The sequence below is a fragment of the Lissotriton helveticus genome, chromosome 1_1 (genome assembly GCF_964261635.1).
Source record: "Lissotriton helveticus chromosome 1_1, aLisHel1.1, whole genome shotgun sequence".
In the NCBI taxonomy this organism is placed as follows: domain Eukaryota; kingdom Metazoa; phylum Chordata; class Amphibia; order Caudata; family Salamandridae; genus Lissotriton; species Lissotriton helveticus.
In genome coordinates this window covers 86,005,572-86,020,690 of record NC_136057.1, presented here as the reverse complement: position 1 = coordinate 86,020,690, position 15,119 = coordinate 86,005,572, and the positions used below count along the sequence as shown (strand labels likewise).

Below are 15,119 nucleotides of genomic sequence, written 5' to 3'. Positions count from 1 at the left end.
AGAAGGAACTGTACGGAACTGGTGAGATATGAAGAACACGCTAAAAACTTGACACGAGATCTCAAGGAGAAGAAATATCCTACACATCTTATTCGTACTTCAAAAAAAAGAGCGGCTAACAATAATAGAGAAGCCCTATTGGAAAAAAGCCCCACTAAAGTTACCAATCAAAGGATTACATTTGTCAATACCTTCTCAAGCTTCTCTAACTCAGTGAAGAAGAGTATCAACAAACATTGGGGAGTCCTGAATCTAGCAAACAATACTTTAGAAAGACCCCTATTTGCCTACAAACGGAGTGCTAACCTAAAGGATAAGTTAGTTCACACACGACCTTATGGCCAGCAGAACTCCGGTATCCAGACTACATTGTGGAATATGCCGCAAGTGACAGGCCATTTCCCGTGTGGCACTTGTACGGTGTGTCCACAAACTGAAAGAACTCTCGAGATAGACATAGGCACATCTCGGCCATGGAAAATCAACAAACACACCAACTGTAATAGCGATCGTCTCATTTACTTGATATGGTGCCCATGCCCCCTTCGCTATGTAGGCATGACGACGAGAAAAATTAAGACACGCATTCAAGAACACAAGAGCACCATCAGATGTGGCAAACGTTCCACCAAACTCACCAATCACTTTCTAGACAAAGGACACTTAGACATAGATTTACGTTGGGTGGTACTAGAGAAACCATGGATTCCACCCCAGCTAAGTGATCCCACGAAATTTCTGTTCAGAAAGGAACAACAATGGGTGTACAAACTTGGGACAGATACCCAGGGACTCAACGATGATATTCCCTGGTTGTCCATTTAACAAGATACCCATGGTTTATGCTTAGGGGGGCCCTTTTGGTAGAACTTAGTTCCAATTAATAAATTTGGTGATTTGGTGTCCCCAGGTCATATGAAAGATTTTTCTTTCCATTGACTCTACATATCCTGTGACTAAACAGCTATGTTTTTTAATAACTCACTGGCTACTACCTCTTGCTGAGTAGTTAGAAATACGTAATCCTGTGACAGTAGGTGATGATGTTATCTCTCACTTTCTAAATAATAGTGAACACCCTATTTCCTTTCATCTGACACACTAGGGAGACGTAGAATACATCTCGGTATAAATAACGCAGGTATAAATAACAGCTAGGACGACACAGCGTTCCTGTGCGCATGCACTGTGACTTTCGAATCGAGCACTGACGTGGTAGCCTACGGCGCATGCGCATAGGAGCAGTGTTCATTAGTATGGCTCGCTCCACGCATGCGCGAGTAAATAGCGTGTGTCACTTTGGTCGTACAAACAAATACAGGCAATCCCTGGCCCACTAAGGATCGTGAGGACCCCGGGTTCTCCGGGCTGCTAACAATTTACAAACACACTATTTAAAAGAGATTCGGCCTACCAGTCGGTACCTCCCGGGACTTGCTCTCGAAGGTGACGAGGTACCGACGGACAGGTAAGGCCCCTACAACCTTTTGCTTTTTGCTCTTAACTACAGAGAATGGAAGCACTATTTAGCACAGTAGCATACTATTAGAACTAGTAAATTCATGTGCTTAAACCTGTTTTCGACTGAATAAACTGTCTAGCCAGTAATGTTTCTCATAAATATTTTTCAATAACGTTTTATAGCATTAAGGAACCATTGAGGCGGCGCCCCGGTCACCACTGTGGGTGGGTGTCTCGGGTTTCTCCATTCAGTGGGTGTGTCTCATCATGAGTGTTTTGTATGAAGACACTCATGTCAAATTGAATGTATGAATGTACTGATACAGATAAGTGTATTGTCCCTGGACACTTACACACATCATTTTCCCCCACAGAGCGGGGCCTCCCTCCAGAGCAGTTCGCCAGGTAGAGGTGAGGCAGGAATATCCTACTTGTGAGGGTAAGTCCTTGATACTTAAAATTGCTCTTAAACAGTATGACACTTGTGATTTATTGACAAGTGGTGCTAAAGTGATCATGCAGCACAGTAGTTTCCAAGTGTGTCTCTTCTTCCTCCTATCATGTGTTCTTTGTTTGCAGATACCTGGGTATGACCTGACTGAAAAGACAAGCAGGAATACCGGTTCTGTATAAATTTTCTTTATTATTCTATTTCTGTTTTACACTAAACAGTGCAGCAGCATCATCACTAATGCAATCTGGTCCTGAAGAAAGCCATTGATACACGGGCAGTGATCTAGAGGCTGAAACATGTCGACCACCGAGTGACAGTGGTTTTAAATCCATACCACTGTGCTGTTACCCTTCTTTTAATCCTATCAGGCACAACACAATATTAAAGCATTACTCTGTGATTGCACCTAGGCAGTTTTAACTTCACCACTTAGTGTATATATATTTTTTCACAGCGCTGCACACCTCACTACACCCTTCAGCTCCCATTGGGATTACCATCCTAGTCCTTATCATTGAAAACATCTCTGAGCTCCTTCCTTAAATCCATCAGAAGTAGCAGCTCCCAATGTAGACTAGGTTTCAACATTGGTAAGGAGGACCCCAATGATGAAGCATGTCACCTCCGGGTGAGTGAGGGATCTTATCCTTAAGGGATGTCTTGCCCTCCCCCTTTTTCCTTTCAATTTTTCACTTGTGGGTATTTGGAGTGACACACCTCATGGTGCTTCTGACACTTTTTTCAGACTATAGGTATATATTGTGTTGATATGTGTGTAAATATACAATGGTGACCCCTATTTGTGTCAAAGTAGCATGCTTAACTCATGGTGTCAGACATAGTATACCTACTATCGACGGGGTTTGGGGACCCGTCGTGTTGAACGGTAAATGAAGACAATGCGATACTTGATGTATAATCTAAACGATGAAGGTAGAAGACGCATATTGATAGTTGCTCACATTTAATAACTTTTTTGATTGACAGCGGTTCTAGGTATCTAACTAATATTCACCTCAGATGCCAAGGGCAAAAAGACGCCGTCAGTACATTGTAAGCGGATGAAATATGTAAGTCCTCATGGTGTTTCAATAATGGTATACTAAAAAATATTAAACATATGTAAATGGACAAATGTGATAGAGAATGGGTCCTTAATTACAAATCCGAAAAACAATTTTCTATTTATACCTGTATGCCTAATGGGCAATAGAGAGAGGAATCAGGTGACGCCAGAAAAACAAGATAGCACAGTGATGTCTGATAGTTACTGGTTGTCACTTCTATATTTTCAAAGCTAAAGAATAAAGATACACAGGATTGTCCTGGTTAGTTGAAACTTAAAGCATGTTTGTATTTAGCGAAAATGTAATAGCAATGAGACCTACTGAAGATCGATAATAAATAGCTAGTCAATTCTAGTATTAGGGATTAATGTAGAACGGCACAGCACTCACTTTGATGCAATGCGGTGCAGATGAAAGGGCTCAGTACAATTCTGTTTTGTGATTTCAAGGATTGCTGCAATATAAATGAAGTTACTATAAGGCGAAAATGAAATTATAGTACAGCTTATATAATATACTTCGAAATCAAGCCTTCGAGACCGTGTGTAGACCGGAGTGTTGTGTTCCGTGCACATCTTTTGAGCTTGTGAGGTGGATGATTCCTTACCACAGATGGCTCTATGCATTAATAATAAGAATTGTATTGTTTGGTTACCTAAAACAATTACAATTAACAATAACATGTACCTTGTTAAAATTCGCAGTCGGATGGCTTTCAAAGCATTATTACATTAAGCAATGTACCATTCCAAACAGTAATCAAGTTAGATATCTTAAAATACAAGTCAAATTGACTTTCAAGCATATTACAACTGTTGAAACTGCTAGTGCAGACAACAGCTCCAGAGCCTAATGAGAGCAAAGTGCAAGGTGCAATATATAGAGAAACAACAGCCTTTCATCAACAGGAGACGGGCACGAGAGCCTAATTAATACCCACACCTAGGGCACGCGCCTAGTTTACCTTTTGCCTTTGACGATGATGCTGGGGCAGACAACTGCTCCAGTGACATTTTTATGTCAGTTTATGTATGGTTAGTTAAAACCGTTACAACTATTAAAAACATACAAGGGGTTTGATATCTCAAGTCAAATAGAAATGCACTCATCGATAAGAACATCGCAAAATGGAAAACAGGTGTTTTGTTATAACAAAGTGCACTTGGAAAAATCCGCATTGACAGTGACAGTGCTGGTGCAATGGGTAATAGCAGCACAAAGTACATTTAAAAGTGCTGTCCGGCAATATTGTCTAAAGTCACTGTCGCATAGGAGGCCGAGCAGGGCCAGTATTTTATCTCCCACATCGGAGGTCTTCCTTGATAATCTCTTAAACTCAAAAGGTACTGTTTGAACTTGTGACGTGTTGTTATTGGCATTATTGGCATTATTGACGCTACTGACTTTACTTATTGGTTATGGCATACAGAAAGGAGGGAATTAAATCATGCTAAAACTAAAAGTGGGACAAGGCGTAGTAGGTATGCTGGATGCGTTCTTACTAAGGGCGGAATCTGCGCTGATCCACGAAATAGAGTTAACAGAGCGCAGACTGTCTTTGGATCCCCATACTCAATCAGCCTGCACTAATCTCTGCACCTTAGGTTCACAGGGAAGCTTTGGAGACCGTCAACTTCAACCTCAACCTCAAACCATTGTGCCACATTCACTAGGCTCAGTGCCAAAAAATGGCACGGTACAGAAAACTAATGAGGCTAGGCCAAATGTCGTAACGAGAGGCCAGAGGCTTAAGAATAAGGGTGGAGAAAGTGTGGTAACGCAGCAAAAAAAAAAAAAAAAGAGACAGGCAGCAACTAACTCATCAAAACAGAATCATTTCTCTTCTAAATCGCTGAGTGAAGAGCATGACCGTGTAGACAATGACCCAAGTCCAGAAGTTAACTTGTGCACAGTTCAAGTAGAGGAGGTATCGACATTGACTGTGCCAATAGGGGATGGCGGGGCCTTTTGGGTCAAATTGGAGGCTTTAATATCAGCACATCCAAATCCCATCTTACAAAACCTGACTGACATAGAGAACAGATTACACTGTTTAGAAGAGAAAACCAATAGCGTACCCCCATTACCAAGTGATCGAATGCATGGTCCAATTAGGAACATGGATGGGGCCGCTGGGGGGATGCGCGGACCTGGATTCCCCCACCAAATGTGGTGTTGCAGAATGAGTTAGACCAAAGGAGAGCTCACTTGTATGATAGTGAGCCCACATTTCAGAGTCAGGGTCCATAGACTCTTTTAACTTTGAGTCGACTGGTCAGGCATATGTCAAACCAGTTAATAGACGGCAAAACCAAAGTACTTTTGGGAGTCGGCAGATAGATGATTTAATTAAATTGGTTAAAGTGGAGTACGATTGACCATGCCAATTTTGAGGAGAACATCATTAGGACAAACCTAACTCAAGTCATGACCTGCCTAACTTACTTAGCCCCCCAGACTCCATTATACAGAGTTTTGAAACCATCTGCAAAGACGTTGCCAACAACCTGTTTAGGTCAGTGAAAAAACAAAACTCCCCCGAACTCAAATGGTTTAACACTGAGTGCTCCGCGGCAAATAAGGCTCTAAAGAAAGCACTAAGCGTAGTTCCACGTGATAGGTCTTTGATAAAAGAAGCCAGACAATCATATAGGAAGACAATAGAATGCAGAAAGGATGAACTGAGACGCCAGGCTTGGGATGATTTAGAAAAAGCAAGTGCCCTAAGAGATTCCAGGAACTTCTGGGAGGTGATAAACCGACCACTTTTTACAAATGAGACTAGGAATGTAGAAACTAATATAAAGGTGACAGTCTGGGAGTCTCATTTCTCTAAGATTTGTAACCCAAAGGGTATTATAACCCAAGATAATCAGACAGACATATGTTTTAATCTTGAATCTGCCCAGCAGCTAAGTGCATCCCTGTCTTTAGGTGAAGTGGAGGAGGCACTGCGAAAGGGTATTGATTCCAAAGCTCCAGGACCAGATGGTGCACCTTTGGATTTCTTTAAAAGAAAACCAGTGTTTTGGGCCCCCTTGATACTAAATGTGTTTAGAGCAGTCATAGAGGGCCAAATTCCACCATCTTGGAAAAAAGCAATGGTGGTGCCGATTTAAAAAAAAGGACGAATTGTATTTAAAATCGAAACCCTCCTATAAGGAGGGTTTTAATTATTTATGGTCATTATCAACTGTTTCCATCTGTAGCTCTGTGCTTAGTTTGATCAAAACTATTTTTATAATAAGGAAATGTTATGCAATGTAAAAGTAATTTACAGGGGTTATGTGATCAGGCCGCAAGTTGTCTTTGTCCTGTATATTTAACATTTTTGGTGTACAAACTTTTACCCTTGAATGTATACTTTTTCTTCTGTGAACTTTTATGATTTACTTGAATCGAATAAAGTTATTTGACTGACTGACACTGTCACATATTGAGAAGCACTTCCTGTTTCAAGAATTTGACAATTGTAAAATCTCGAGTCAGTTAGAAATACACTTATGGGTAAGTGCATCGCAATAAACTGAGCTAACGTTCAGTTGTAACAAAGTGCCAGTGCAGGAACCTAGATTGAGAGTGATAAAGTGCTAGTGCAATAGATAATCGCTGCAAGCCATGTCCTTTAAGCAGAGAATCATCGATGGTCAATCCCTAAGGATGTGATGCCAGTGAAGAGATTTTCCATCTGGTGAAACGTGGTCACAAAGATGTGCCGGTAGGTTTTGTGTATCTACTGTGTTTTAATTACTTTGTAATATTATTGGTAGGGAGAGTGTAGCTCCGTAGTTGAGTCTGTTCACAAAATCAGGTCGTGATAGAATGATACGTGGTCACCTGGACCTTCTGTGGGAATCCTAGCTGAGGGTAGATTGGTCTTATGGTTCGAATAGGATAAAAAGTGCTTCTCATCATTTAGCTTACTCTCAGAGCCTGGGAAATCCATGATCCCTCCAATGTTCCTTACTTCGGTTGATCTTTTAGAAGTTGCTCTAACTTCCTGAGTTCGGAGCACAGTAGAGGATGGTAGTTCTCCCAGTGTCTGCATGTGAGGATCTCTGTTATGGATGAGTTGAGTTTAACTTCACTAGTCACATCCATTGGTCAGTGTCTTGAACATAGTCATCTACACTTGAGCTATTCAGACTGCTCAGACTCTCCAGTTTCAGAGGGATTGGTGTGTCATCTGCCTGGCTACAGCACATCAGGGGTCGTATTACATAAGGTGCCCTAGGGGTGCAACAGGCGATGCACCCGCTTTGCGTGCCCTCTGAGCACTTTGGTATTACAGAAGGGTGCCGCAGACGCTAGTGTGCCCCCTTCTGTAATACCAATAGCAGTGGTGCACATAAAGTGACTGTGCTGTATTCAGGGGGCATTCCCTCATTTGCATGCAAATGAGGGAATGCCTTTGCCTCTGCATCCATGCCATATTACAAGCGCGGGAGCAGAGGCAAAGATAACCTCATGAGGCTCACTGAGAGTGCGCCTTCTAAAAGGTGGCACACTGTCAGTGCGCCCCCGCCCGATGGAAACCCTCTGGAGGGGGATAGGGAGTCCCATGGACCCCAGGCATCCCCTTGCAGGCGGATGCAGTCACTCACTGCACCCGCCGTCAAGGGGATCTCAAATCCCCGACAAACGTGCAGCCTGGTTGCCGCCTGCACTGTGAAAACACGGAGCGGCTGTAAAGCAGCTGCTCTGTTTTTCACAGGAATGCGCTGCCCCCAGGCTGCACCAGTTCGCAGCTGCACTGGGGGCAGCGCATTCATGGCAATGGGGCACATTTTCACTGTTTGCGCCCGGCGCACCTTTTAAAAGCAGCGCCTGCCTAAACAATGAAAAAGCGCATTTACCCTAATACGGCCCCTGGTTGTAATGTTTGAAGTCTGGTCGTGGGCTGAGGTAGGCCTTGAGCAAAAAGGAACAATTATTGATCTTTGTGGTATGCCTTCTGCTTTGATGATGATATGATGCTGACATGAATGAAAAAAGCCAGGTAATGCTCACGCTGTCAGGGAGGTAAGAGATTGTGGTGAAATGTGCCAAAAATGGCAAATAAGCCCAGTAGAAGTAGTGTAGGAATATCATTCTTCCAAACTGTGGTTGCCAGATCACGTACCTTGGACATCAGGGCAGATTCAATGTCTACCCAAGGGTGGAACCCAGCTCATTGGTTTGATGGTGACGTTTTTACTTCAAGGACGAGGCAGCTCAGTTGTCTAAAAAATTAGCCAGTTGAGATTTTCCATGCGTTCTGGGTGGTATATGAAGGGAGGCTGTCCACACCAGGTAAACTTGAATTATTTTAATGAGCATTCATGTATGCGATCAGCAGTGTTCGAGTGAATCAGCAACTTATTAGTCCATTCAAACATACACATTCCATGAATTAGAACTCGCCTACACCCCTATGTAAAGACTGAACAGTTTGTATATTTTGAGCGCACTAAATGTCTCTGGAAGCTTGTGTTATTTCTTTACAAGGTATGTATAGTTTTAGTTTCTGCATACAAAACCCTCAACTTTAGGAGTAATCTTTTGTAAAACTTGTGTTTGAGTGTCCTTAAGCTCCTTATCTTTACTTTGATGCAAAGTCCTTACAGCCAAACCAGACATTCAAATCAGAGTCGTACTTCTCTTCTCACGTCTCAAAAAGCTACCATTTTGCATTGAATAAGCTCATAAATATTGTGTATTTTTGCTCGTTTACAATCCGTAACAAACTCCTATTTTCATTCTGCAGGTCACTGAAGCATGGATAAAAAAGGAAAATTGTAATTTAATAACACGCAGCACAAATCACCACACTGAAGTGGTTTATGTTGAAGAGATGACCATGTCTCAGAGCCCCAATAAGTAAACAGTACCAAGAAGCCGAGGAGGAAACAGAAGTAGAGAACCCTACTGAATGTGAAATTGATATCGCTTATTCGTTATATTCACTATACATTGCTGAGTAACTAAATACAATTATCACAAACATTTTAAAAAATGGGTTATTAGTGTTATACAACTTTGGAATTTTAAATTAGTAAATAATCCAACCCATACCTGTTCACAGAACATGAGAATTGTTGTCAGAAAGACCTATCACCTCAACGGTTGTGAATACACTTTAGTCGCAAGACTCATCTGCTGAAGTGGTATAGAACACACCTGGCAATAAAGAAAGTCATTGCAAAAGCTCCTTTCCAGTTTTTAACAAAAACACTGGAGTTTGCCAAGGTTTTTTTCAGTTATGCTGAACGTTGAAATGTGACACCACCAATGCTTGGGTGTTAGCCACTGCTCTGGAGACCACACACTGGGCATTAAAGAGAATATTCTGCTACTGATAAATGTGTAATATAATATTCCTGCCATTGCACATGTGTAGCCTACAATACATCAAGACAATAACTTTGTCAGTCTTTTATAACCTGCTCAATAAATGTTAATAAAGCTTCAGTCACAAAGTGAACCTGCCGGACAGACTTCATATAGACATAGCATGGTAACCATAACTCAATGAGAGACATTTGGGAAGGTTCAGTGGAAAAGCTTAAATTGCTTAAAGAGGTCACAGCACTACAAGTCCAGACAGAATTTTTAATAGGCTCAATGCTAGTGTTAAGAATAACAAGTGAAGCCCCTTTGAGAGGTTAGTGCTGAAAATGATTTAAACACGTCGGGACTTTGGAATGAGAGCAAGTCTTAATCTGCTGTGTACACCTGAAAAAACACACCTGGAGACAATAACTCCAGAAAGAAATATTTTATGTGCCCAACATATGAGTAAAGCATTAGTTATCAATTCCATCTCACTAAGATAATGTACACTGAGGAGAAACCTTACAGCTGCTCTAAATGTCAGAAACTCTTTCGACAGAAATCTGATCTCACTAACGAGAATAAAGACTGCCTAAAACTCTTTAAGTAATCTGAATGTCAAAAAAGCTTTATTTGTAAAAATATTTCTTAACATGCAACAACACAAATAGGGCGAAACCTTTTCAATGCTCAAATTACCAGAAAAGTTTTCGTCATGAATTCTCTCACTCAGCATTGTAGAACACATGAGGGGCAAAAACCTTACCAGTGTTCTGAATGCAAGAAATATTTCAGGTATAAATGCAGTCTCACTGAACACGAGAGAACTCACACTGAGGAAAAACCTTATAAGTGCTCTGAATGCCAGAAAAGCTTCAGTCAGAAAGCCAGTCTAATAATCCATGAGAGAACTCACACTGGGGAAAAACCTTATCTGTGCTCTGAATGCCCAAAGAGATTCATTAAGAAAATATATCTCACACACCATGAGAGAACCCACACTGGGAGGAAACCCTATTGGTGCTCTGAATGCCACAAAAGCTTCAGTTGGAAACACAGTCTCATTAACCATGAGAGAATCCACACTGGAGAAAAACCTTTTAAGTGCTCTGAATGCCAGAAAAGCTTCAGTCAGAAAGGCACTCTCACTCGACATGAGAGACAACACAGTGTGCAGAAACCTTATCAGTGTCCTGAATGCCAGAAAAGCTTCAGACTTAAAGACAATCTCACTCGACATGAGAGAACTCACACTGGGGAAAAACCATACCAGTGCTCTGAATGCCAGAGGAGCTTTAGTGTTAAAGAGAGCCTTACTCGACATGAGAGAACTCACACTGAGGAAAAACCTTATAAGTGCTCTGAATGCCAGAAAACCTTCCGTCAGAAAGGTCATCTAACTCAACATGAGAGAAAACACACTGGACAGAAACCTTATCAGTGCTCTGAATGTCAGAAAAGATTCAGGCATAGGGGTAGCCTTGCTCGACATGAGAAAATTCACACTGGGGAAAAACCATACCAATGCTCTGAATGCCACCTGAGTTTCAGTGATAAAGGTAACCTTGTTCAACATGAGAGAACTCACACTGGGGAAAAACCTTATAAGTGCTCTGAATGCCAGAAAAGCTTCAGTCATAGAGTCAGTCTCACTTACCATGAAAGAAAACACACTGGGGAAAAACCTTATAAGTGCTCTGAATGCCAGAAAAGCTTTAGTCAGAAGGGCAGTCTCATTCTACATGAGAGACAACACACTGGGCAGAAACGTTATCAGTGCTCTGAATGCCAGAAAGGCTTCAGGCTTAAAGTCAGTCTCACTGAACATGAGAGAACCCACACTGTGGAAAATACCATACCATTGCTCTGAAGGCCAGATGAGATTTAGTGTTAAAGGTAGCCTTGCTCAACATGAGAGAGCTCACATTAGGGAAAAGCCTTATAAGTGCTCTGAATGCCAGAAACGTTTCAGTAAGCAATGCAAACTCACAAGAGAGAAAACACACTGGGTGAAAACATTATCACTGCTCCGAATGCCCGAAAAGGTTCTGGGGTAAGTCCATTCTCACTGTTCATGAGAGAAGCCATACTGGGCATAAACCTTTCTACTGCTCTGCTTGCCACAAAAGCTTCAGTCATAGAAAGAACCTGCCTGAACACGAAAGAACCCACGCAAGGGAAGTACCTTATCAGTCCCTGAACACTGGAAATGCTTCTGTGAAAAAGTTACTCTTTCGCACTGCAAAAGAGCCTACACTGGCCAAAAACCTCTTCAGTGCTGTGAGTGCCTAGAAAGCTTTAGTGGTAAATTCTACTCACCCACGACAAGCCCCACTCTGGACTCAAACTTTATGAGTGCTCTGTCTCTGATTAATGTTCCAGTCATGTACCCCATTTCAGAGAATACAAAATCACCCATTAAAGAAAAACCTTATCAGTCTGAATGTCAGAAGAACGAAATGAATACTACCAAATAGTAGAACAAATTGTGAAGCACTCATTACCAGTGCATTACAAAATACAAACAATAAATAGTCTCACTTTTCCTGTTATGTTGTCCAGCTTTGTAATTGGGTGCAAGGAAGATTAGGTAACCTCATTAGTTAATTTTCAAACACCGAAACTTACCTTGAAAGCCTATAAACATACCCAGCAAAGGTAAAATATCCAAAGATGAAGAAAGTTTTGCAGTACCAATAACAGAGACCAGACTCTAGCTCTACACTTGCAGAGGCATGTCACAAAACGCAAAGGATGAACAACTACCCTTCAGTCCAAGGGGAAAAAGAAGAAACAACACAGTAAAAGCAACGTACAAGAAAACTGAACCCCAAGACAAACGCCTGTTAGAGAGCAGAAGGATATAGTGGAAGATACATCTTGGAGCAATTTAGTAGCTACTCCGAGGAGAAGTGAAAGTCATAGCTCAGTGTAATAAAGTTTGCAGAATTTTGTTTTCTTTTGCAGCTTCATAGAGTGGACATAAGGTTTTTATTGAAGCTCAGTAAGTTAGCTGAGAAAAAAAAGGGGGCATTCCCATAATAAATATTCGGAGAACAGGAACGCTTGAAGAAATCAAACAACTGAGCTGATTTGCTGTAAGCTGTCGCATCTTGTCCAAGATAGTGTTGTGTGAACATAAAATGGTTACTGTGCGCTTAGAGATGTTTTGTTTCATGAACATATTTTTTATTGCCTTGTTTTTTGTAAGAACTAACATGCTGACAACTGAGATTTTCATCTCGGTGTTCTTGGCTAGTGGCCAACTCGTGGGCCCGACGGTATTCCAAATTAGCTTTATAATGTTTTTTCTTCACTGACTTGCATGTTTATGACAATTGTTTGTTAAATGCTAATGGACTGATACTATTTTGAGTTCATTTGTTGAAGCACTAATTTATTGTCGTAACTAAACAGGATAAAGACCCTAAACATGCACGTAATTTCGGACCTTTTTGATGAATTGACCAATATTGACAAAAATCTTAGCAAATAGGGGCCCAGTCTACCAAACATGTCCAAATCCGGAAATCACAAAGTCACACAGTTTGCCAACACAAGAATTACATAATAAGCCCATTTTGCAAGTTGGAATTGTTTTTTTGATGCTCAAAAAGAGTTTTGCAATCCATTCTGATTCAAAATGATATGTTTCAATAGTTTATGGCTGCCATTTTAGTCGCGGGCCATTAATCAACTGCCTAAACCTCAATATAGGTAGTAATAGATTTGAAAAGTTGTTTCCTTGGGCCCTAGTGAATTACCACACAGAAAAAATATAACACACGAAATCAGAAACAGATCACAAAATGTTGGTTTGCAACTTGCAACCTCTGTTTGTGACCAGTGTCTTAGTACATTGGGCCCATACACTTTTAAAAGTTATTTGAGTCAGTGTTTCCCTACGATCTATTCTATATTTAGAGACCAGATTATCATCCAGTAACACCAGTGCTTCCCAAACGTTTTTATACCACAAACTTTGGCGACCCACCTAGCTTTAATGGATTGTTTGTAATGTCATGACCTAGACCACACCCTTCAGTATTGGATTGTGGGCAAGATAATGATAAGCCCATAGAAGTGGCAGATGGTGAACTGCACTGGAGTCTGAAACTGGAACACTTTTCAAAGCGGGGTGCTTGTCTGAGGCATCCATATACTAAAATCGTAAGGCTTCTGAAAATCTTGGGGTTGATACCAATAATTTTAGGAAACATGAGAAACACCTTTGGCAGCAGAGTATGGCGTAAGGCTTCACGTCTAGTTTTGTGTTAAGATGATGCTTAGTGATGTAGTGTGAACTCAATATATATGTGTATATTTTATAGTTTTTTATAATGCAAGCACGGCACAAGGGCATTTGAGCAGCTTACATTTTCGTGAGATTACATTACAGAAGGTCACATTAGTTTTATTATAAACACAGTAGATTAAGTATTTTGCCCAGAATCACAGGAGGTTGAGCTAATGCCAGGATTCAAACATGGTTCCCCAATTCCAAAATTGGCAGCCCTGGTCACACACAAGTGGTATCATGTATAGTGATCACATTCTCTGTTGAAATGGCTTTGTGAAGTAAACAAAAACAGCAGCAACAAACACTGGAAGGTTTACCCAGAGTTTTGCTTGGGAATACTTGTAAAGGTTTCTTTTAAAACGTATCTTAGGGACATTGCACTCCCCATTTGCAGTAGTGCACAACCTGTGCTAATCATTTTAAATATGTCTTACATACAGAACAGAACTTTTGCGAACCACCAAGAATCGGCTCAGACTCCACAGCCCGAGCCACAGTTTTAGCAACGCTGCACTAGATCCATTTATCATGTATAAGTCTAGACCAGTTCCTCCTCATCACCTATGAGTATTTTGTCACTTGAGCAGAACATTTTAACTATGCATTTTTTTAAAGCAATGCGTTCCAGCTTGTGACAGCTTTTCCAACTATTTTTTATGCGCTGTACTACACCTACAGCAAGACGGATGGATGATCCGCTGACGCGAAATTTCTTAAGCAGTACTAAGTCGTATTGACTATTGGCCCATTTTACATCTTTACTAGCCGCTGTACTTTTACATTGTTATAACCATAAACCTTATGTTATTTAAGTCACGATGATGGGTGTTATTGAATGAGACACTGATGATTTTTTATTGCTCGTTATTGATCGTATCACTATAATTCCAAACGTCTTGGCACTCATTGTTTTGTATGCCGAGTTTCAGTTTGTGTCTTCACACAATAAAAAACAAAATATTATTACCTGAATATGTCTTTTACTACAAACATGATAAAGGGTATCGATTTAATGCAGCATCCGTCTTAACAGAAATATTTAACCATTATCTTCACAATACAATTAAATACACAATGAATCCCAGTGATATTGCCAAATATACAAAAGTTTGATAGGAGAGCTTCCCTGTTTCAACACTGGTGGAGTACAGTTCAAAAGGTAAATTGTTACTGTATCACAACCACTAAGCTTATTATTTATGTTACATTTGGAATTTCCATCCTCCTTTTATGAAAACAAAATTGACCTTTTATATCTAAATGTATTTGGAGCACTAAATGTCTGGATTGTTCATAAAAAATTAAAGGCCTTATTTAGAGTGTAGCTAGCCGGTCAAATTTGGTTTTCACTGTATAACAAGTGCCATAGACTATAATGGACTTGTAATACAGTAGTAGGGACATCAGCCATGTCTGTGAGTATCCTGTTAACCAAACTCAAGATAGGGCCTTATGCACAAATCCATTTAATGATGCTATAGGTCTGCCTGATTTTACTCAGTTCGGTACTGAGGTTACACTCACT

At 40.7% G+C, this 15,119-nt stretch overlaps 1 protein-coding gene across 3 annotated transcripts in view; it reads left to right on the top strand.

Moving 5' to 3' along the window:
• LOC144753025 (uncharacterized) overlaps positions 1-14,557 on the top strand; it is a 53,482-nt gene extending 38,925 nt beyond the window's left edge. For 2 of the 3 annotated variants that reach the window (XM_078640961.1, XM_078640855.1), the window contains one exon: positions 8,729-14,557. In XM_078640961.1, coding sequence (XP_078497087.1) covers positions 10,010-11,164 — 1,155 coding nt within the window. In that variant the 5' untranslated portion in view covers positions 8,729-10,009 and the 3' untranslated portion in view covers positions 11,165-14,557. Of the gene's footprint in view, positions 1-2,902; positions 2,986-8,728 lie in introns of all 3 variants that reach the window. The other variant, XM_078640912.1, reaches the window with a different exon arrangement.
• The last annotated feature ends 562 nt before the right edge of the window (positions 14,558-15,119 follow it).